The 23,315-nt window shown below is 33.5% G+C and overlaps 1 protein-coding gene across 2 annotated transcripts in view; it reads left to right on the top strand.

Annotated features, from left to right (window-relative positions):
- LOC112052843 (NADPH--cytochrome P450 reductase) overlaps positions 1 to 19,613 on the top strand; it is a 29,943-nt gene extending 10,330 nt beyond the window's left edge. Inside the window, exons 2-12 of one of the 2 annotated variants that reach the window (XM_024092069.2) lie at positions 1,744 to 1,930; positions 2,328 to 2,474; positions 4,560 to 4,684; positions 5,132 to 5,326; positions 5,741 to 5,868; positions 6,259 to 6,500; positions 6,718 to 6,915; positions 7,339 to 7,502; positions 11,778 to 11,952; positions 13,146 to 13,303; positions 17,640 to 19,613. In XM_024092069.2, the coding sequence (XP_023947837.2) occupies positions 1,744 to 1,930; positions 2,328 to 2,474; positions 4,560 to 4,684; positions 5,132 to 5,326; positions 5,741 to 5,868; positions 6,259 to 6,500; positions 6,718 to 6,915; positions 7,339 to 7,502; positions 11,778 to 11,952; positions 13,146 to 13,303; positions 17,640 to 17,784 (1,864 nt within the window). In that variant the 3' untranslated portion in view covers positions 17,785 to 19,613. Of the gene's footprint in view, positions 1 to 1,743; positions 1,931 to 2,327; positions 2,475 to 4,002; positions 4,326 to 4,559; positions 4,685 to 5,131; positions 5,327 to 5,740; positions 5,869 to 6,258; positions 6,501 to 6,717; positions 6,916 to 7,338; positions 7,503 to 11,777; positions 11,953 to 13,145; positions 13,304 to 17,639 lie in introns of those variants that run through there. The other variant, XM_024092079.2, reaches the window with a different exon arrangement.
- The last annotated feature ends 3,702 nt before the right edge of the window (positions 19,614 to 23,315 follow it).

Genomic DNA, 23,315 nt, shown 5'->3' on the forward strand with positions numbered 1-23,315 from the left:
GTATGGGTTAACTTAAAAATATTACATAACGACTACTCTGTACTGGAATCTTCGGTAGGAAAACTTGTGAGCAAACCAGTTTTGTTAGGTTGTTAACCCAAGTAATGTTTTATGTATGCACGTAAAATCGATATATAATTTTAGAGTTCCAGCATCCGTCTTAATAACTCTTGTCCACTGATAACCTTTTTGAGAGACTTACTCGTAACAGAAGTAGGTACGTCGTATTGTTTTTGAAATAAATTATAATATGATAGATGGTATGTAAATGACTAATAACAAATATATTATTTTAGAAGATTTTGATAAAATATTTTTTTTTGCAACAGAAACAACGCTATACACTGTAACCGACATTACGAATGCTTTGTAGTCAAAAGGGAATTTTTGCCCATCCTCAGTCCAGGCCTACCCCAAGCCACCCGGCAATTTACTTATATCTAAAAAAAATTTGATTATTTTACTTTAATAATAAAATCATTACTTTTATCAAAAAAAGGTTGCTACAACGTTTTACGACATTTCTAATTCATCTTTAATTTTTTTACAACGGGGACAAGCTAAGAGCGTTGACCAGCCAGAGTTACAATCTTTTTGTTTGTTCGTTTTGTTGTTTGTTAAGCTTATCGGTAAAAGAACAAAATAATTAAAAAAAAACAGCTTTACAGCTTCAAATGTTACTTCACCACTTTGGTACGCCGGCGAAGATTTTGCCTTAGAAGAGTGATACAAAAAGTTCATTTTTCTTCGAGAAACATACTTTTATTAAACCAATTATTTAACCAAATCCTTATGCATACATCATACAGTTCGCGCGGCGAGAGTTTGGCTTTGACCTTCGGATGGAGGGGATTACTGCGCATGGGTACTGTCACGCACACAATACTTTTCCTTTTTTATGTACCAGGTTGGATATTTGAGTGGGTCAAAATTCATGTATAGTGATAATAATGCTAGAAAATAATACGAAGTAGATAAACTTCTTCATTTATTAAAACTATTGATAGTTATTTTACATATTTAAAATGTTTATACAGAGACAGCAATGAAAATTCTAAATAATTGTTTTTAATAAAATTATTTATTCCAAGATACATGTAAAAAACTTAAACAAACAAACTCAACAAATAATAACAATCGACAACAATTAACGAAAATAGCAATTCATTTGTGAACGTGATTGTACAACAGGAGTGCGCGGTACGTCGTTTCGGTGCGAGAGGCAGGTAACGACTGGAGCGCCAATCAGAGCACCGCGCACCCGCCCCGCACCCCGCTAATGCCCGTTGATACCCAATTTCTGATTTCTGCGCAATAACGGTCAAAGCCAAACTCTCGCCGCGCGAACAGTATTATCATTATCATATCCATATAATTACATTTATACGCCGATACCTGGGTTCCCTGTGCTGACGATATTCTGTTCAATTATGATACATAATAATTAAAACGCTCAACGTTTTTTTTGTTGTAAAATAGCATTTTTACTTTGTAAACGATGCGTTTAGTATATACATCAAAAAATTTTACGAGTTTTTCATAATTTTTATTTAGTACCTACCTACATAGCTCAAATATGTTATGGCGATTTTAATTTTTCAATTCCGATTTGCACTTGGTTGGTTTTCTACTGAATCAATCTGGTTCGATTAATATTATTTTATCTTTTTTTTTTCCTTATACTATAGGTTCAACTGTTAAATTATGAGCAATACTTAAGTAATATTTAAATTTAATTTTTAGGCCAGCAGGATCTATACAAGTTACTGAAAATTCTTTTATAAAAAAATTACAATCATCGGGAAGGAGTCTTGTAGTATTTTATGGCTCCCAAACAGGGACTGGAGAGGAATTTGCAGGACGTCTAGCCAAAGAGGGGATAAGATATAAAATGAAAGGAATGGTTGCCGATCCTGAAGAATGTGATATGGTTAGTTTTTTTTATTGAAAGATTGTTATTCATAGCACCTACTACACTGATTATTTTATACTGTAGATATGTTACGTGCCTACAAAATCACCGTAAAAAGTGATCCGAATTTAACGACTCCACTGAGCGCACACATGTACAATTTTGTGTTTACTTACATTACTTATATTTATGTATATATAGTTTTTCACTTCCTAAACACACAACTCGACATTGTAGACAATATTTAGGTATTATATGTTAAAATAACTTTCGTTGTTAAGCGGCTAAAGGAAATTAAGACAATTATTCACATTTGTCCGCATCAGTTTGATGGGCTAGTGCCCTGTCTCTAATATAAAATATCATTGACCTGCTACCTAATATTTAATAATGGAGATGATTATATTTATTTTAGGAAGAGCTTACTAAACTCAAGGATATTCCAAATTCACTAGCCGTGTTCTGCTTGGCGACATACGGAGAAGGAGATCCTACTGATAATGCTATGGACTTTATTGAATGGCTAAAAAACGAACCTGACTTGATAGGACTAAACTACGCTGTAAGTTTACTTTTTGATTTTAAACATGAACTTTACTGCATACCTATCGAAGGCCTATTATATTATTACAATCAAGATTCTGAGTTTATGGGAAGCACCCTGTAGGTTTTGATTATATTGCGAGTGTCTAAAACCAGCATAAACGTATCTTGTGATTGGCTTAGAAGTTTGAAATTTGTACAGCTCTAAGCTTTGACAGTAGACCTTGGTATTTTAAATGTATTTCAGCATGATACCTCCACGCGTTCCTGAGAAAAGGGTTTCGACAGACAGACGGACAACAAAGTGATCCTATAAGGGTTCCGTATTTTCCTTTTGAGGTTCGGAACCCTAAAAAGACCTGAACACTACAGTTTACATAGCTAAACGCCTGTTTTTAACGCCTCATTATGGCAAGCCAATATATTATAAATGAACTCAAAACAGCCGGTGTTTATTTACGATAAGGAACTCAGCTCATTTTAACGACCTACTATAGGGCCAGGCTTCCCAGACCCACCACGCTGCTCCAGTGCGGGTTGGCGGGTTTAGGGTTCAATTCATTAACGACCACTATCTAATGTTAATGATAATAATAGCCGAGACCGACGGCTTAATGTGTTCTCCGACACCTCCATTATAACAACCAACTTCCCAACTCTGGGCTGACAATTTCAATTGGAAACTTAAAAGAATGAATATCACATACCTAAACCCATCCCAGGTCGAACCCAGGACCTCGTCATTCGAACCGCATTACCTAACCACTGGATCAACTGAGCAGCAGCAGTTGAATTTCATTATAAAGTGTTGCAAATAATACTTGAAGGTATATGTTATTATGCCTTTTTTTTGTGCTACTTTAGAGTTCTAGAAATAAAGTTTATGTTATTCATTCGCTCACTGGTGTTAAGTTGTATCGTGTATCTAGTTATAAAGGTTTTCAAATGTTAGAGTCTAATATTAGTTTTGAGGAATAATTAATCTTTAAATATTCGTAGTGAAAATATATTATGTACTAGCGGACGCCCGCGACTTCGTAAGCGTGAAATTCTGTCCTTCACAAATCCCTCGGGAATCAAGAATTTTTTGGGATAAAAAGTAGCCTATATTTTACCCTATAACCTCCTCTATCTTCCAGTAAAAGTCTCATTAAAATCGATTCAGCCGATCTAGAGATTAGCCCAGAAAAATAGTCAGACAAAATTTAAAAAAGGATTGATCAAGTATGTATTAATAAAGTGTGAATAGCTAAAATCGCTTGAAAAAGACAGTTATTTTGAAATCACATACAGGCACTTCAATTTATTTAAATATGTATGATAATTCTATAGTATTTAAATAAACTCTCACGGATGTTTAATTCCCCAGATATTCTAATATAATACATGTATTTTATATGTAATGTAACTATTAAATAAATAATTAACATTCCGTACCATAGATAATCATATAATCGTACAATAGAATGACGAATAAAATATAATCTGTGTTTGTTCGTGTGAACTGTGATTGTCAAATGTCACCAAATGTCAACTGACATGTGACGTATAGACTATGTATTTGTATGATTGTAAAACTTTAAAATGTTTATTGCAGTATTTGTAAATGTTAATAGAAATATCGTCTTAAATCGCAATATTAAGCAGTTAATTCAGTTAATAATTACGTCGAGAAGTATTATTTATTCATGTTATGTAACTGATATGCAACACGTTCGGTAGTCCTTATCATTTATGTTAGAAAAAAAATAGAAATAAAATGTTCATCAATTTAACTAAAAGTGTTTCTATGCGAGTTATACAACATTATGTTGCTAATAATATATATAGAAAACAAATTTTATCGCCCCTGCTTAAATTAAGATACATGGTACGAAAAATCAACACTTGGTAATTGAACTTTTTTTAAACTATTGCAGGTCTTGCTTTTTCTAAATTAATATGTAGAGGAATAAGTAAATATTCATTTAATTGAAGTTAAATGTTGACATTAATTCATAACATTTGTTATTAAAAATTATGATAAAGTAAATTTGAAATCATTAAAGTACATTATTCTTTAACCAAGTGAGAGAGTTCAGTAATATCAGTCACCCTTTTTCAGGTGTTTGGACTTGGAAATAAAACTTATGAGCACTACAATGCAGTGGCTATTTATGTGGACAAACGGCTGGAAGAACTGGGGGCTACCAGAGTGTATGAGTTGGGTTTGGGTGATGATGACGCAAAGTATGTGTAACTAAAGACATTTATTATGTTTTTCTGAACATGCTAAAGTAATTAAATAATTAAATAAAATACTGTATCTATGTTATAGTTCTTACTTCTTTCCAAACAAATGGTCTTCTTTGAACAAGAGTATGGCTGGTTACACACACTGAAATATACAACAGAATATTTCTGTGGCGTTAAACCAATTGGATGTGATTAATCTCCAAAGAAGACAGTTTGACGAGGACACTTTAAACTTTGTTTTTGCTTTAATTTTTTTTTAGACATTTTATAAAATGGAATTTTTAAATAGTGTATGTTATTTGCAAAATTATTTGGTTACATATTATATTACTTTTCCATAGTTCACAAAAAGCTGGTTAAGTCATTTTTTATTGTATTTTTCTTGTGATATTATTTGTCTGGAATGCTATCAAATTTAGTTAAGGTAATTAACTATTCCAGCATTGAGGATGACTTTATTACATGGAAAGATAAGTTTTGGCCATCAGTATGTGAAAAATACAATATAGAGAGCACCGGAGAAGAAGAATTGACTCGGCAGTTCAGATTAGTAACCCACGCCCCAGACGAGTTCAAACCAAATGAGATATTCACAGGAGAGATAGCTAGACTACATTCCTTGCAGAACCAACGCCCGTGAGTAAGACTACTAATAATAATGTTATACATAATTACATTATAATTGCTTTTATTTATTTTATTTTTATTTTTATATTTATTAGAAAAAACAACAACATATTATTAGATATAATTATACAATTAATTACATATATGCATGCAGTAATAATATGGTTATTACACACACAACATTTACAGTTATAATAGTACATTCTTATTATAATATCTTCATTAAGTTGATCTAACTACAAAACAATGTCATAACAATACTTTGTCTAAAAATAATTACAAACTTACACTACAACTAAGAAATTACAGATATAATAAAAATAGCATATTTACAGTAAATTTTGTAGACTATAAGAAAAGTAAATTATTATTATTAACTAAAGTAATAAACTTTAGAAGTACAATCTGAAATACATTTTTCAGACCATATGATGCTAAGAATCCATTCCTTGCACAAATAATAGTGAATAAAGAACTGCACAAAGGAGGTGACAGGTCATGTCTGCATGTGGAATTGAATATTTCAGGCTCCAATATGAGATATGAAGCTGGTAAGTATTTATTAGCTTTACCAAAGCAATCAAGCAATTAAATCATTGAAAAGAAGGAAATAGAAATAAAATTAAAACAATACAGGTTTCACCTTCTTTATAAATATAGTAGTATAAATATTGTTCCAACCATTTTGTAAATAAATATTTTAACTATTACATAAAAATATTCAACTTCTTCTGTGAAGATCCAAATTGCATCCAAACATTATTCTTTTTGGGATATCAGGATGAGATGTTACCCCAGACTGTAATCTATCTCATTGCCCTTCATCCAGATTTATTAAGATTTGATTAAGTATTTAGTAACAAACATCCACTTATAAAACCAAACTTTCGTTCAGTTTAAAATATCTGTATAGATTGAGTATAGTAAATATTAATTTGCAGGTGATCATGTGGCAGTGTATCCTATTAATGATAGCAATTTAGTTGACCGGCTGGGCCAGTTGACAGGAGCTGACCTAGATGAAGTATTTTCCCTCATTAACACTGACCAGGAAAGCACGAAGAAACATCCATTCCCTTGCCCGACATCATACAGGACTGCATTGTCACATTACGTGGAAATCACAGCTGTGCCTAGAACTCACATTTTGAGAGAACTTGTAGAGTATTGCTCCGAGGAAGAGGTAGAATGTTTTGTATATTGTTTGATCATTCATAATCATTTTGATTTCTTGTAGGACTATGTGGTTTAGACAATAGTGAATTTGTGTGAAAAACTTAGTTTTTAAGTAACTTGTAGATACTTAAAAAAGTTATGTTCAGATTAAAAGTAACTTTAATGGCTTGCTTATTTAAATTTAATATTAATAATATGGCATGTGACTTTTTTTTATATTTTAGGATAAGAAAAAACTGCTGCTTATGGCCACAAATTCTCAGGAAGGAAAAGCTTTATATCAGTCATTTGTGGTTGACGCCTGCAGGAATATTGTGCATATATTGGAAGATGTAAAATCGTGTAAACCCCCGTTAGACCACCTCTGTGAATTGTTGCCCCGCCTTCAACCAAGATACTATTCAATTTCATCAAGTCCCAAGGTAATACACATGTTTATACATACATATTTTTCATAACATCTTTCTATATGTATCTTTTTTTATGACAATCTGTAATTAATTAATTAATAATAATAATAACCAACATCATGAGAAATTTTCCTTTGGTTGTTGGATCAAGGGTCAATAATATAGAAGGCCATCCTTGGGAAGGTACATTACTATGAGGAAGTTGCTCTGGAACCCTGACCTCTGTTTGCATTTGAACTGAAATTATTTTTTACATTTTTGTTTTGTTTTATTACTGTATTGGCACTAATGTATGTATATGTATATTGTACGACGTTTTTGGCCTCTATATTTATTGTTTCTACTCCTTTATTATAGTAGATATGCATGGCAAAAAGGTAAATAAATTCACTTCGTAATTGTAAAACAACAAAATAAACAGCTTGTTTATTTTAGTTGTATCCTGAGACAATCCACGTGACAGCGGTAGTAGTGAAGTACCAAACTCCGACGGGGCGCGTGAACAAGGGCGTCACCACCACGTGGCTCGCTGAGAACGTACCGGAGCCCGACAAACCCTTCCCACGAGTGCCTGTTTACATTAGAAAGTCTCAGTTCAGGTGAGTCGTAGGAATATATAAATACTATACCTACTTACTTCCAACTATAGCTTGGTAAATTTGTTCGTTTCACTGTTAATTTGTCCTTCTCGACTCGTCGCCATATCATGGGAGTGTCATCAACGAACTTGCCAAGGTATAGCTCTCGCGACTTCATCCACGTAAAATTTAGTTTCTCACTGCGGTAACCATGTGTTTTTCCGGGATAAAAAGTTTAATAACCTCCTCTACCAGTAATAATCTCTCCAAATAGGTTCAGCCGTTCTAGAAATGAGCACGGACAAACAGACAATATGCAGACAAAAATTTTAAAAAGTTTGGTTGTGTTTTGCTATCGTGTAAATAACTATTAGCACTTGACAACAGTGGCGTGCACTTCATAAAAGCATTAAAGAACTGCATAGCCTAAAAAATAATTTGGTAATGCTTATCCAATGCACATTTTCCCAGTTTGGTTACAGTGTATTACTAGTGCATACCCTGATCTACAACCTTATGCACGCCCCTGCTTGACAACACTGTTATTTTGAAATCACGGACAGACTTCAACGTTATTTATATGTATTGCTAAATAATCACATGGGTAGGCGCCTGCCACTCGTCATAGTTTTTCACCGCGCGACAAATAATCGTTGCGGTTAAAATGTTGCACTGCAATATTGTAATGCATTAAATTATATGTGCTGTGTTGCGCGCACTTAATGGCTAAGATTTATTATTATACAGTACTATTCACATTAAAATTATTCTTATTAAATTATATATTTCATTAAGGAAAAGAAAATGAATTGTGTTACTGAGCGAAACTGAAAATTTGAGAATAATTATAATTCTGTTTTGAATTATCCTTGATGTTTGAGGAAGGTTATTGTAATAAAAAACCCAAAACCACAGTTTTCTATATAATGACTAAATAACTGACTGACATACTGACGCCCGAAATTGCTGAGCTACTGGCACTTTGGTTTCTTTTACATACAGTTTGAATTAAATGAAATATTTTTGGAAATTTAAATTTCTATAGTGAGATTATGTAAAAAAAAATCTTTACAGATGAAGCCGCAGGCTTCCTCTAGTTTCTTATTAAAACAAAGAAAAGTAATATTTTTTTTTAATTTTGATAATTTTAAATAAACAGACAGTTTTAAAGTCAAATTAAAAATATTAGTTCTGGTCGAAAGGTTTCTGTTCCCAGGCAGGCAACGTTTTGTTATTAAAAATTCTTATCCACAACCGCTCAATTATTTATTAAACAGTTGAGGCCAAAAATATTTCCAAGGTCTCTATCAAAATTTGCTTCCTACTTGGGCATGATAGCACACTCAGCCAATTTCAAAACAGTTTATTCTGACCTCTACCGACAATCAAGGATGAAACAATAATAATTAGGGTAAAAGGTTAACTGCCGATAGCATTGCCTTTGATGGCATTGACCTCATATTATGTCGCCAAATAGGGGGAAGTCAAATTGTTATTAGTTTATTGATTTGTGAACGGCCTGAATTTGTCCGTATTTCATTAAATTCTTACTAGAGAATGCCCGCGAATTCGTCCGCAAGAAAGTAATTGTAAGGTTTCATTCCCTTTCTAACCCCATTACATGTTACATTTTCACGAAAGTCAGTATTTAAATTCCCATGACTAGTTTTTAGCTAGGGTAAAACAATAAGTACAAAAAAAAAAATACTTCTACAATACAGGTTCGTAATGAGTCCTTAGGGCAGGCAGGGCATATTAACATTTTAAATTTATGAACTGCACGCCACTGGGCCGAAAGCTTCATCTCTTGAAGACTGCCAACCCGCAATGGAGTAGCGAGGTAGTTATATGAGAAATACCTAAGCTCATATCAACTCAATTCATATCAAAGTAATTTTATCATGTCTTACCTGTTTACAGGAAAGCCTTTTATTTATCATTTTCACCACATAGTGATGATCATGGGTAGGTAGGTACATATTAACTGTGAATAAATAATAATATACAGCTATCTACGAGCATACTCGTACTAAAATATACTCGAAGTATAACTTGATAAGCCACGACTACTAGGAAGTAACCAGTCACAATACATTTAATACGAGTATATGCGTATAATTAAAATTGTGAATTTACATACAAACTAATTTGCGATTCAAGAGTGCCTTAAACTTTTTACCTCTTCAGTATTTGTATTCAGTATAATGAGGGTGACGTAGCATTTTTGTATTTAATTTAAATTTATATTTGCGCTCTTACTAAATGACATAGGAAAAAGTTCATTCAAAAACTAAAATTTGACTTTAAAAATCTACACTTTATCTTTAAAAAGTATGAAACAAGAAAATATTCTAATTGTGAAGGTAATGTAAAGGTAATTTATCTAATATTAAACGATTAAACAATTTACATGTTGTAAATGTATATATATCTACTAGTATAAAAGGTAAAAATATATCCTTATCCAATTTAAAAGGGGTCGGCACAATATTAATATTAAATAAAATATGTTCAATAGCAATGGAATTTTTTGTATGAAAGGTATAAATAAACCCAGTAATAAATATACAAATATGCTATAACAACAAAAAAAACTAAATTAAATTATAAACTAAGCTTGAAGTGAATAAATGTTTAAAGGATAGCCCTGAATGTGGTCATGACGTCTACGTATGTGATGAAAATTTGAGAATTTCGGGCAACAGGCACGTGTTTGTAATAATGGTGCAATTTACTTATACCTACGAGTACTTAATTATAATAATCGGACTCCTCTGAATTAAGTAAGTAGGTATTATTACAGAAATTGATAAACAAAATCGTAAGATTAAAATTCATTATTTCGATTTCATAACTACTCACATCTGTGACATCACTTTGAAATCATTCTGCTGACACTAGTTCAATGAATGATACATATAAAACGAGGAATAAATTGAACACATGCGCAATAAGTTTTTGACGCGCCTTAAGTTAATATTGGTAACTTGCTGACCTTGCCCGATGATACTCGTGACGATAGTTGTTTGTTAAGCGGTATATGGTGGCCTAATGATTGTGGATTATATAATACTGCTACTTGCTAGCGGACACCCGCGAGCGTCTACGTGCTCGTTATTTATTTATGGATTCAGTTTTTTAGTAGTAGTATTTGTGAGGAGTTTGTCGCGGGGACGAAATACTTACATGCTTCTTTTTGCCGACAAGCTATATTGCTGTATTCCGGTGATATAGTTGGTTACCGGTGTATTAACAGCCTCTACAAACGCGCAAGGAACAGGTCCTACAAAGTGACTCTATAAATTGCAGCCACTTTGTTGGACCTGTTCCTTGCAAGCTTTGATAAGCGTTACTCTGTTTATAGTCGATGATTTTTCACTTACGATTGAGTGGATTATCTGCTTTATCTGTCAATCGATTAATTATTACTAAAAAAAATTAAAATTTGAAAATTTTATACGTGAAAAGCTCCTTCGTTATATTTATATTCATATTATTTTAATTTCAAAGACAAACGTTTTCTCAAAACTTCAAACATATTCCTCTCCTCTTGAAAGTTTTATAATGACTGTTCCTAGCAAGCGTCTTCAAAGGAAAAGTTAATCGGAGTTAATTTTGGAGATGGCATTACAATTCAATCAGTTAATCAGTTATATTTAGCCTACGCTTATATCTTCCTACTTATTTTATACGATAAAGATACTTATTAATTTGTCTGTTACGTCCTAACTCTTAACAGTCCTATTAAATATGTACATAGGTACTTCCGGATATAATAAAAATTTTTTAATCCGTCAGGAGTGTGCACTGTTCTGGAAGACTGATTCACTGAAATAGGAGTAAACAGAATATTATTTATTAGTTCATATGTTTTCAATGTATTGACAACGTTAAGTTCAGTCATAAAGAGTTAATGTTAACGTAAATCATATTTAAAGATTAAAGTAATGGGGTATTATAATTTTTCTGTTTGTCTTAGAATAACTTAACAACACTTCAAGGGATTTCGATGTGATTCATTGTTTATTTGGTATTAGTTAAATGTTTGCTAGTTAGAAGTATTCAAAAATTTATTGCTGAATGCTAAAACTTTGTGATTGTTCGCCAATATGATCAAGGTGTTAAAATTATTGTGATTGTGAATGTTAAATTACCATGGTGTCAAAATAACAGTCATCTGTCAATTCGTACACAAATATCACCAGAAAATTAATATAAATAACCTTTAAAATATATTTCATATGAAAACAAAGGGCGAAACACGAGCATTGGCGTCATGCAATACTGTGATTGCAGATTACCACTGCAGAGTCAGACTCCCATCCTGATGGTGGGCCCGGGCACTGGGCTGGCGCCGTTCCGCGGCTTCCTCCAGGAGCGGGCCTTCGTGCGCGCGCAGGGCCGCCCCGTCGGCGACACCGTGCTGTACTTCGGCTGCAGACATCGGGCCCAGGACTACATCTACCGAGAGGTAAACATCATCCTCACTCAACACGTAGCTCCTGCTAACGACCACAACCTTTTTCGTAAGGGCAAAATCCTCATATAGCCTCAATAGCTCAACGGTAAGAGCGGTCGGACTCATCACCGAGGGGTGGTAGTTCGTTCCCCGCCCCGTTGGTCTATTGTCGTACCCACTCCTAGCACAGTCTTTCCCGACTAGTTGGAGGGGAATGGGAATATTGGTCATATTTAAAACATATGGCAAATATTCTTTTTTTAAAAAAAAAGTAGCCACCAGTTTGGGTGTGCCGGACTCCTAATATTAAAAGCTTTTAAGAGCTAATTTTTGTTAAAGTAAAGTGTCCACACCCTCTACGGGATAATCGGTTGTTTATAATGAAATAAAAATAAAAATATTTTTGTCATCAGTATTGATTATGGAGGGTATTATATTATATTATATGTATAATATAATACCCTCCAGCTAAAATTTTCAAAATATCTTCAATGTAGAGAATTTGACCAGTTATAGTTTTATTATAAGTGTAGATACGAGTATAGATGTAAGAGGCATAGCGATTATTATTCGATATGGTCTATCGTTGGTCGTTCAATAAAATCTTGTACCGACTATAAAGTATAGAAGCAAGATCAAGCGTTCAGGACGCACTCAAGGCAAAGTTATTATAATAGATTTATATATAGGAAGGGGGCGCTGGGAGACTTCACACGTGCGCTCGGCGCGTTTGCTTACGTCACTATTAGTGTTCAGTTCCGTAATATTAAAAAAAAATAATTGTCTACCTTTTTTATTATCAATTCTTCTTAATTCTATATTCATAAAAACATGTTCAATGTTAATCGCGTTATATTCTATTTTTGTTAATTTTCCTTGTCTTTAGGACCACACGTTAATTGATTAGGTATACGCTGCGGATATCGCATTTTTTCCAATTTAATCAGTATTGCTGATAAGAGTAAATATGTTGAGACAGTCTCGATTATGATATTGAATTAGGTATTTTTTTTTCGTAGGGGCAAAATCCTCTTGGCCACTCGTGTTAACTAAAAAAAACCCCTCCTACCTTCTAGATGCTGGTGTCTAATAAAGCCTATCACCAACTTCACGAGTCTTATTTACCACCCTTTATTTATATTTTTTTTCTCTCTTTCATCCTTCTCCTTCTGAGGTATTTGTTACAACGTTACTTTTTATTGCAGGAATTAGAAGAATTTGAGAAGAACGGCGATGTTTCACTCCACGTCGCCTTCTCACGTGATCAAGCGCATAAAATATACGTGACACACCTGTTAGAGAATAATTTAGACCAGATTTGGGACATCATTGGCCTGAGAAATGGCCATTTCTATATATGCGGGTAAGTGAAGTGAATACAATAGTTGATAAAACCTTGTTTGCCTACGTAATATCTTAATGCACATGACAATAGATAAGATAAAAATATAATTATAAAAGTATAATACATATAGTTGGGTCGGGAGTCGGGACGCAAGATAAATGGTACATAGGCGATAACTTATTTCTTATGGGTTAGCATTTAAATATTTATGCGATATGGAATCGATATTAAGAATGGTTTTTATGATGAGTTGCTGGTGTAACTAAGGTTGCCAATTTTTTTCAGAAAAAAAAACAAGTTATATATATAGTTCAAGAAAATAAAGTATTTTATGGAATAAGCGAAGAATTGACATAGACGATGATTGTTGTCTATTTGCTTGCTATAGCTGTACTTGCATTTTTCATTCATAAGAATGTCACATAGATTTTCACATTGAATTTTAAAATTAATGAAAAACAACACTAACATTGACTGCCTTTCTTTATGAGTACTATTTACCAACAAAGAAATTAGAAATAAAGTTAGAAAACGCATGTCATTTCATAACTTATTTATTTTAAATTATGTATGGTTTGTTTATAAATTGTTATAAAAAACATATTAACCATGTCTAATTGTTCTAAGCTTATTAATCAAATTTATTTTCATTAATTTAATTTAATAAGTTAATTATAATTATTATTAGGTGAGAAATGACTAGTGATATATTCCCTCATCTTTTATTCGTTTGGTAAATAGTATTTATCAAGTAATGTTGTAGTATATGTGTAACTCAACTCCTGGCTGACAAATTTTACTGAAAATTTCTTAAAATCGTATGAGCTAACCACAGCACCAATCAGTTATTTAATATACTCATACAAAGTTTTTATTAAGGTATTTATTCTAACGCGAACGAAGATAACAGAGTTTAACAATAACAAAAACCCCAGTTGTCGGCGTAATATAAGTATTTAATAACTACAAAATAGAGAACAACGCTTAAAAAAGTTGTTATTTGTAATGAAACAGTTTTGCTTACCTTGCTTACCCCTGAAATTCAACATGAGGCGTGCATAACATTAGGTAAATACAGGTTGAGGTCGTGAACTCTTCACGTGGCTCGTCCACTCAGTATCTTTATGACTAGCAAAGGTATTTTTGCAATTACGTATTTATCATTTTTTTGAAATTATTATTTCTTTATCCAGCAATAAGCATCCATGCACAGTGCACATCTATAATAGCTGATGCCGCGCGGTTTCACCCGCATGGATCCCGTTCCCGTAGGAATACGGGGATAATATATAGCCTATAGCCTTCCTCGATAAATGGGCTATCTAACATTAAAAGAATTTTTCAAATCGGACCAGTAGTTCCTGAGATTAGCGCGTTCAATCAAACAAACAAACAAACTAACTCTTCAGTTTTATAATATTAGTATAGAAGTATAGATATAAAAAAAAAATGAAATGTGTTGCTATCGAAGATCGAGTTGCCTTAAAATGCGTTAAAAGTTGAACTTTACAATCATCTATTTTTACGTACCTACTAGATTATTTTGCGTCTGGTCAAAATGTAGGAAATTGTATTCCTTCAACACGCGGCCTTCCTTATTTTGTAATCGTGTTATCTCGTTACATTATTATTTATTACCAAGACTACCTTGATAAAATATTGTATTTTATATTAAAATTACTACATAATATTAATTTTTAATAAAAAATAAAGTTAACTGTAAGTTTTTTTTTACTCATACAAAAACCAACAACGTTATTTTATTTCATTTGTTGAAGACATGTCAAAATCAAGTTATTGATAGGGATATTATAAAGACTCTACAGTGCATTTTAAATGTTTATATAATGATTTATTTATTTTGCTATCATCCGCGAAAATTCGGCGAACCCATGCGACAACGTCACCCAGGTCCGACAAAATACTCTCTACGTACGTTTCACCCCGAAACCGGAGCATCCTCAGGAGATGTTGACTCTACAACGTGCAATTGCACGTTGTAGAGTCAACATCTCCTGAGGATGCTCCGGTTTCGGGGTGAAACGTACGTAGAGAGTATTTTGTCGGACCTGGGTGACGTTGTCGCATGGGTTCGCCGAATTTTCGCGGATGATAGCAAAATAAATAAATCATTATATAATCATGATGAACTTCCGCAAAGTAACGCCTGCTTCTATCCAACATTTTAAATGTTTTTTTTATTTTTATTTTAACGCAATGCATAAAACGCAAAGAAGTCTATAGTGTAAATCTATGTGTTTCTTATATAATTTTAGTGTTTTGAATATACCCACCACTACAGTCATAACGCCATGCGATTCTTAAACAAAATATACCTACTAAGGCCTTGTCACATAATATCATATTATTATCGACGTATTGAGTCAGGATGACAGCGGTAAATGCTCTATACAGTACACAACAAGATGCAAAAGGAAGTTGTAAAATAAAATGTATAATTGTATATTACTTATACTTTGTATAATTATTGCTTTGTACGTACACAATGCAAAATGGTTAAGTTATCCAACGCAAACGAATTATTATGACTTGACTAAGTACGTACCACCATAAAGTAATAGGTACTTACAGTTAGACAAAGACTGATTTGTCGCGAAAAAAAATTGCATCATCAAGACGATACTGTTATTTATTACAAAATTGGTAGGTACAGGTATTTATGTATGTACTTATGTACTTTGTACATAGTTTATAACAGGTATGTTGCTAACACGATATGGATAATGCAGTAAAGACAGAGGTTCATATTTTATACTAAGTATACGATTATAAGAGAGACGTGATAGCCCAGTGGATATGACCTCTGCTTCCGATTCGGAGGGCGTAGGTTCGAATTCGGTCCGAAGCTTGCACCTCCAACTTTTCAGTTATGTGCATTTTAAGAAATTAAATATCACTTGTCTCAAACGGTGAAGGAAAAACATCGCGAGAAAACCTGCATACCTCAAAATGTTCTAATTCTCTTTACGTGTGAAGTCTGCCAATCAGCATTTGGTCAGCGTGGTGGACTAAGGGCTAACTCCTCTTATTCTGAGAGGAGACTTGTGCTCAACAGTAAGCCGAACATGTGTTATATAATAACTCTACTGATCATGTGTTCCGGGAATCGAGTCTTGCGCGGGCTGTGAAACATGTATTGAGTTATCGTCAAGAAATTCTCAGTAGCGGCAGTTGGTATAAAGTTTAGTTACACGCATAACTGCTGTCTATTAAACGTTTATAATGCTAACGAAAAACAAATAAAATGTGATAAGATAAGCAAATATTAGCTATTTATATGTGTACTTAATAATTAAAATTTTAACAACCAATGCGTCCTCGTACTACTGTTTTGTATTAGTTTGGAATGTTATATGAAAAATAATAATTAAACAAGAAATTCAATTGAGTTTTTATCGCTGTTTTGCTAGAACCAAGGTTTTCTACTGTATATGTTTTATAACGTTTTCGATTCGCAAATTTTTATACTAGACTGTAGGCTAAATATGTCAACAACAAAGACAAACACGATACACAGGTATCAGTAACGAGGTTATCAAAAAATGTTCCTAACCAGTTGTTTTATTACTGTTACTTAATTAAAAGTTAACAGCCACATTGTCCTAAAAATTGCGTGGTACTTTATCTTTTTTGTAAATATTGATGAATGTTAAAAATTAATTTACGTAAAGATTAATGCTGAGCGTCTCATCAAGATGAAGCTACTCACGGAAAATTAACTTAATAGTAATCAATTGTAAAAATGTTCCACGTGTCCTGGACTATAACAATAAACTACCTCTCTGCCAATTTTCATTATTATACATCAAGCGGTTATTAATATTTCACCTTTCGCTTTATTATATATCAATAATAAACTAATATTGGTAAACAACACATTTTAAAATAATTTATTAACTAAAATATGAAATTGATGTGAAAAGATAGAAGAGCAATAAAAATCACCCTAGTGTAAATTGATAAGATCTATAGTATAGGAAGAGACGTGATAGGCCAGTGGATATGACATCTACCTTCGATTCGGAGGGCGTAGGTTCGTATCCGGTCCGGGGCATGCACCTCCAACTTTTCAGTTATGCGCAATTTAAGAAATTAAAAATCACTTGTCTCAAACGGTGAAGGAAAAACATCGTGAGGAAACCTGCATACCTGAGAATTTTCTTAATTGTCTACGTGGGTAAAATCTGCCAATACGCATTGAGTCACTGTGGTGGACTAACCCCTTTTATTCTGAGACTCATTCGGATAAGAGACTCGTGCTCAACAGTGAGCCGAATATGAGTTGTTAATAATGAAAAATTATGATAGTATAGGTCCTTTTTGTTTGTTTTAGGGACGCTAAAAATATGGCTGTGGACGTTCGCAACATAGTAATTAAAGCTATCCAAGAGAAAGGCGGCAAGACGGAAACTGAAGCAGCACAATTCCTAAAGAAATTGGAGTCTATGAAGAAATATTCATCTGATGTCTGGAGCTAAGCGTGAGCTTTATGTTTATCCGACTGATACGTAAAAATGCTAGTAAAATTGATTGGAGCTGAACAGAATTTAAGTGATACTGTATAAAAAAGATGGATATAATTTAGTTCTAAGATAAATAGAAAGGAGAAATGAAATTTATGATAGCTGCCGAATAAAGGTAGTTGAGAAAATAAAGCTATCAGAATACCTGAGAGGTCGTGACCAAAAATTAATATAAACATGAGCTAGTAATGATCAATTGAATTGCAAATAGTTCGAATAAATATTGATGTCGAATCAGTTATTAAAATTAATTGGTATTAGACTAGAGCAAAAAGTGAAAGTTTTCAGCAAAGGAAACTTAAAAGTAAAAGAAATATTTATTCACTTTATTTATTAACTACCTTTTCTTTGGAATTCCCCAACACAAGGCTTCGTTGCTCAAATGTATTGTAGCCTGAAATTAATTTCAAGAATGTGTTTCTGACTAATTCTATAATTCATTGCATTATGAGAATTTATTTTAATTTCTATTTGCTATTTACATACTGACGAATATTTTTTATTATTAAAATATGTTGTATTAACTCTATTGTACCTAAATGTTTTAATTTTGTGCTAATTATGTTAAATAATTAAGAAAACAATAAATTTAAACCCCATTAAGCTATTACATGATTATGTCCACTGTTTGTCTTTTTATGACAAACTGATAGACGTTAGAAACACATTCAGCAATATCTGCAGGCTATAATATCATCTGCTAAGCGAGCCATAATATACTCAGAAGCACAATCATCCACCTATTTTAATATGACGCGAGTAAATTAAAATGGGCGGATAATTGTGCCTCTGAGTATAGTTTATACAATAAAATTATAAAATAAAATAATTGGATAAGTATTTAAATTTTATTTAGTTTAAATATTTGTGTTTAGGTATTACAAAATTTGCACTGTTTGTTATGTTTGAGTTTTTTGTTGGTAGTATTTTTCAGATTCGCTTACGGGAAAAAGCAGCTTGAATTTTTGTTGTTGGTCACATATTACTGAATTTTTATTATTATTTTGTATTATAGACTAATAATAATCACTGATTAAAATGCATTTCCGAATATGCATAACGAGTTCTGTATTAATGACAATAAAAACATTTTGTACTAAAATCAGGATTATTGGAATCTGTAACAGATTTTAACAGTATCTAAGAGTAAGAGTGATTAAAAATTTATTTATACACAAACATAAAAGCGATATTACAAAGATTTACCAAAAGCAATGGCAAGAAGCCAAATTAAGTTTTTAAACGTAACAAATTTTTTGTGGGGGTAATTTTTTTAAATCTTTTATGCTTTTTTATAATATTACGTTCCATTACTGCATGACACTTTAGCGTCAATAATATACATATTTTCACATAATATAAGGGGCTGTGACATACGAACGGACATAATAAATCTATAAGGATTCCATTCCTTGTCAGAACTCAGAATGCGAAACCCTAGTAGAAAACTTGAATTATTTAATATAATGATAATTGTTTTTGTTTGTTAAATGTGAAGAATTTTATTTAGGGCATGTCTGTACTATGTGGTATGGTGCCGGTTCTGTTGTTTATAAAACTTAATAATTTAATTTAATGTTGTTTTCTGAGATCACTGGGAAAGTAATATGACCCAACAATTTAGTCCTGTTACAATTTATTTGGTTTTGTGTACAACAGAAGTTATGTCAGTTTTGTGTGAACATGTCACATTATTATTTTAGTGTAAGTGGATTGGGATATATTTAGAAAGTAAGAATATTTTTAAATTTATATGAACAAATAAATTTATTTCATTACATAAACATTTTTTTTACCCAATTAATTTTCTTAAAAACACAAGATTGAACCGTTTTGCCAAATGAAGCGATCTCTAAGTAACATCCCAATGGAGCCAAATAATAACTGTCGCAGTAATTGATACTAAATTCTGGATTGAATTATATCTGGATTTGATAATATTAAGCATAGGTGGATAGGATTACTGTAGATCTAATTAAAATCGCTCATGTGACAAACGCGTAATTGTTATCGCAAAGATAACAATAGTCGTTCCGGTTTTCAACAGTATACTTAGAATTCTTAAGTTGATGACTTTAATATGTATATCGACGATACTATAACTGATTGCGCAAAGATTAAAATTAAATACCTATCTAATAATTAGAACTGGTGGGTATATTTTGCGAATCAATACAGGAATTCATGGTTATCAGGTATTACAAAGATTATCATGGGCAATTTAGGATTTTATGTTTTCAAAAATGCCCCAGATCTGATCTGCTGGTCAATTCACTATTTTGGTCTTTATTATCAAGCTATCAATATCAAATCAATTCAGAAATGTCATCTACCTACTGATTGATATCCACCCCTAGACACCGGATGACATTCGTTACATCGAATCTTTATATGTCAACTAGCATACGTCAAAGATAGTGAATCAGCCTACTGGCGATGGTACAGCCAAGCGATTTAACCGCGTAAAATACAACCGCTTTCATCTTTTATTGCATAGGTAGTTATTTAACATGGTGCGACTCTATCAAAATTGGAAATTGCCAATGTTCGGTTGCGGTGTCTCCGAAGTTATTATCTTTTTATAGGTGAGTGTGGTGGGTAAGGCGGATTTACAAATATGCCGCCAGTAGGCTATTTTTTTTGCCGCCCCTAGGCACTGTTCTCTGAAATTCGATACCGTAGTTCGCAATCATATTTATTACATACTAGCGGACGCCCGCGACTTCGTCCGCGTGAAAGTTGTTGTAAACTTTCAACTACCCCTATCCTACCCTACCCTAACATACCTCTACCCTACCCCTACCCTACCCTATCCCAACCCTACCCCTACCCTAACACTACACTACCCCTACCCTACCCTACTCCTGTCCTACACCTACCCTACACTACCCCTACCTTACCCCTACCCTACCCTACCCTACCCCTACCCTACTCATCAAGGCTGCACTTCTTTATTTATTCCTCCCACCGCGAGTCGCGTCGAGCGCGGCAACCGTTACACAAAAATAAACCTTAAAGCATGAATTAGTATTCACGCGCGATGGCTTAGCGTATTTCATGTATAACTTTGGTGTTTCTTTACCAATTTTTATGATTCTTTTTTTATTGAATAGGTAATAATGTTAACTTTCTTATTAGGGATAAGTGATTAGTGTTACAAACATAAGAGTAGACAAATATAATTAGAAAGCTCCGAACTGTTAAGCTATCGGGAGTTACACGTGTTATTGTGAGTCAACCATAAAAGATAGACATATATATGCTGTTGTATTTTTATAGATAATTTTAAGGAGAACATTTCCGTCATACATGATTTCTATGTAGCTTTAACCATTAAGGCTGTACACGCGATGGAAGCTTAAAAAATTGAGTAACTTCTCCCGTTTTCTCAACATTTCTCTTCACTGCTCTGCTCCTATTGATCGTAGCGTAATGAAAAGTATACTATAACCTGCCCAGGAGTATGTTGAATAATTGTACCAAGTTTCGTTAAAATCCGTCCAGTAGTTTTTGTTTCTATAAAGAACATACAGACAGACAGACAGACAGACAGACAGACAGACAGACAAAAATTTTACTGATTCCATTTTTGGCATCAGTATCGATCACTAATCACCCCCTGATAGTTATTTTGGAAATATATTTCATGTACAGAATTGACCTCTCTACAGATTTATTATAAGTATAGATTTCCAATAACTTTGCATAATTAATATTTTAGTAGGTAGGTAGGTAGGTACGTATAAAATATTAAAATTATCAGAAGTAAAATTTTAACTATATTTCTGAAATACAATACTATTTGGGCCAAATTTGCCGCCCTAGGCTACAGCCTACTTAGACTACTGGTAAACCCGCTGTGTGGGTGAAACTCATTATCCAGCTAACGCACATTATTCACATGTGGCGGGCCTAATCTACCTACTCGTGTATCTGTAACTTACTGTTATCATACTAATGATAAATAGTTGTAAACGTTTCTTATCTATCATTAAATGTGAATTCAAGTCCTTAGTCTTAGTAAGATTGCTAAACACTCATAGTTAAGACCCTAGCTTGTCTTTATCTTGAAAATCAATCCGTCGATAGGACACTTAGTACAAACCTTTCCCTATAATATATGAAATTGGCTCGCGCTTGACCACTATCTTAAGTGTGAACAATGGTGGAAATTGCTAGCCTGGAAGATGCCCAGAACGGCACCGAAGCCGAGGCTTATAGACGCCCTTAGAGAGTCGTTCTACCCATCTCTCCTGCTTCTTCCTCCTTCGAATCCCATAAAGTGATGTTTCTGCGTTTTCACCCAAAACCCCCGGTGATGCCGCTGAAATCCCATTAAGAAGTTTACGGCACTACACACAATCAGAATAACCTACTTGGCAGTCTGGTAAAAGTGTTTGGTGACTGGTCGATTGCTCCAAGCCTGATAGGTACTTACTTCTCAAAGCAATCATAGTCCAAACTCCACTCTCTCCGCGTCGTGTTCCTGATTACTGAGGGTCGTGACCCCTATCTCACATTCACGACTTTTTCGCGCATGACGTCACGCCATGCGGCTCGGCTTTTCGCGACTTGTAGAGCTTCGTGTACTTTTGTATCGAGAGTAGTGCGGATTTGATCTGACCAACGCATCGGGCTACGTCCCCGAGGTCTCTTCCCTTCCTCTTTGCCAGTGATGAATGAAGTGAGTGATGAAGAAACTCCACAGTTGCCTACTGTTCTTATCTACCATGAATGTGGTTCTAATTTAAAAGATTTTGACGTCCTCCGTGGCGCAGTGGAATGCGCAGTGGATTTACGAAACGGAGATCCTGGGTTTGATCCCCGGCTGGGCCGTTTTAAGTTTTTTTAATTGGTCTAGGTCTGGCTGATGGGCGGCTTCGGCCGTTGCTTAGTTACCACCCTACCGGCAAAGACGTAGTAGTACTGTCAAGCGATTTAGCGTATCGGTGCGATGTGGTGTAGAAACCAAAATGGGTGTGAATTTTCATCCTACGCCTAACAACTGCCATCTTTGATTGCATCATCACTTATCATCAGGTGAGATTGCAGTCAAGGGGTAATTTGTAAATAATAAAAAAAGGCAAGTATATAGTAGGTACAAATAAACTGGCAAGTGGCAGGTTTTTTAAGAGGCCAATGAAATGAGCAGTTTATTCATGTTGAATGAATTGGCAAGTTTCCATTATTTTTATTAAGTAAATGTTTTGCTGGGTAAAAACTATAAACAAGTCCTTAATGATAAATAGATTAGATTAGATTTGAGAATAACGAAAGCCATAATGGAATATTCTATTACCTATGGCTTTCATTAGTAAGAGGACCTATGCACAGTGTAATGCATATTCTCTATTTCCTAGTAGAAGGCACATAGGATTTTTTACAAATTTTCCAACTGTCAAAAACGCTGTCGTCCATTTGGTGACGTCACAATGTTACTAAACGAAACGTCAAGCTAATTATTATTAACGAATGTTTTAGTCAAA

Source organism: Bicyclus anynana, chromosome 5 (genome assembly GCF_947172395.1).
Source record: "Bicyclus anynana chromosome 5, ilBicAnyn1.1, whole genome shotgun sequence".
Taxonomy (NCBI): domain Eukaryota; kingdom Metazoa; phylum Arthropoda; class Insecta; order Lepidoptera; family Nymphalidae; genus Bicyclus; species Bicyclus anynana.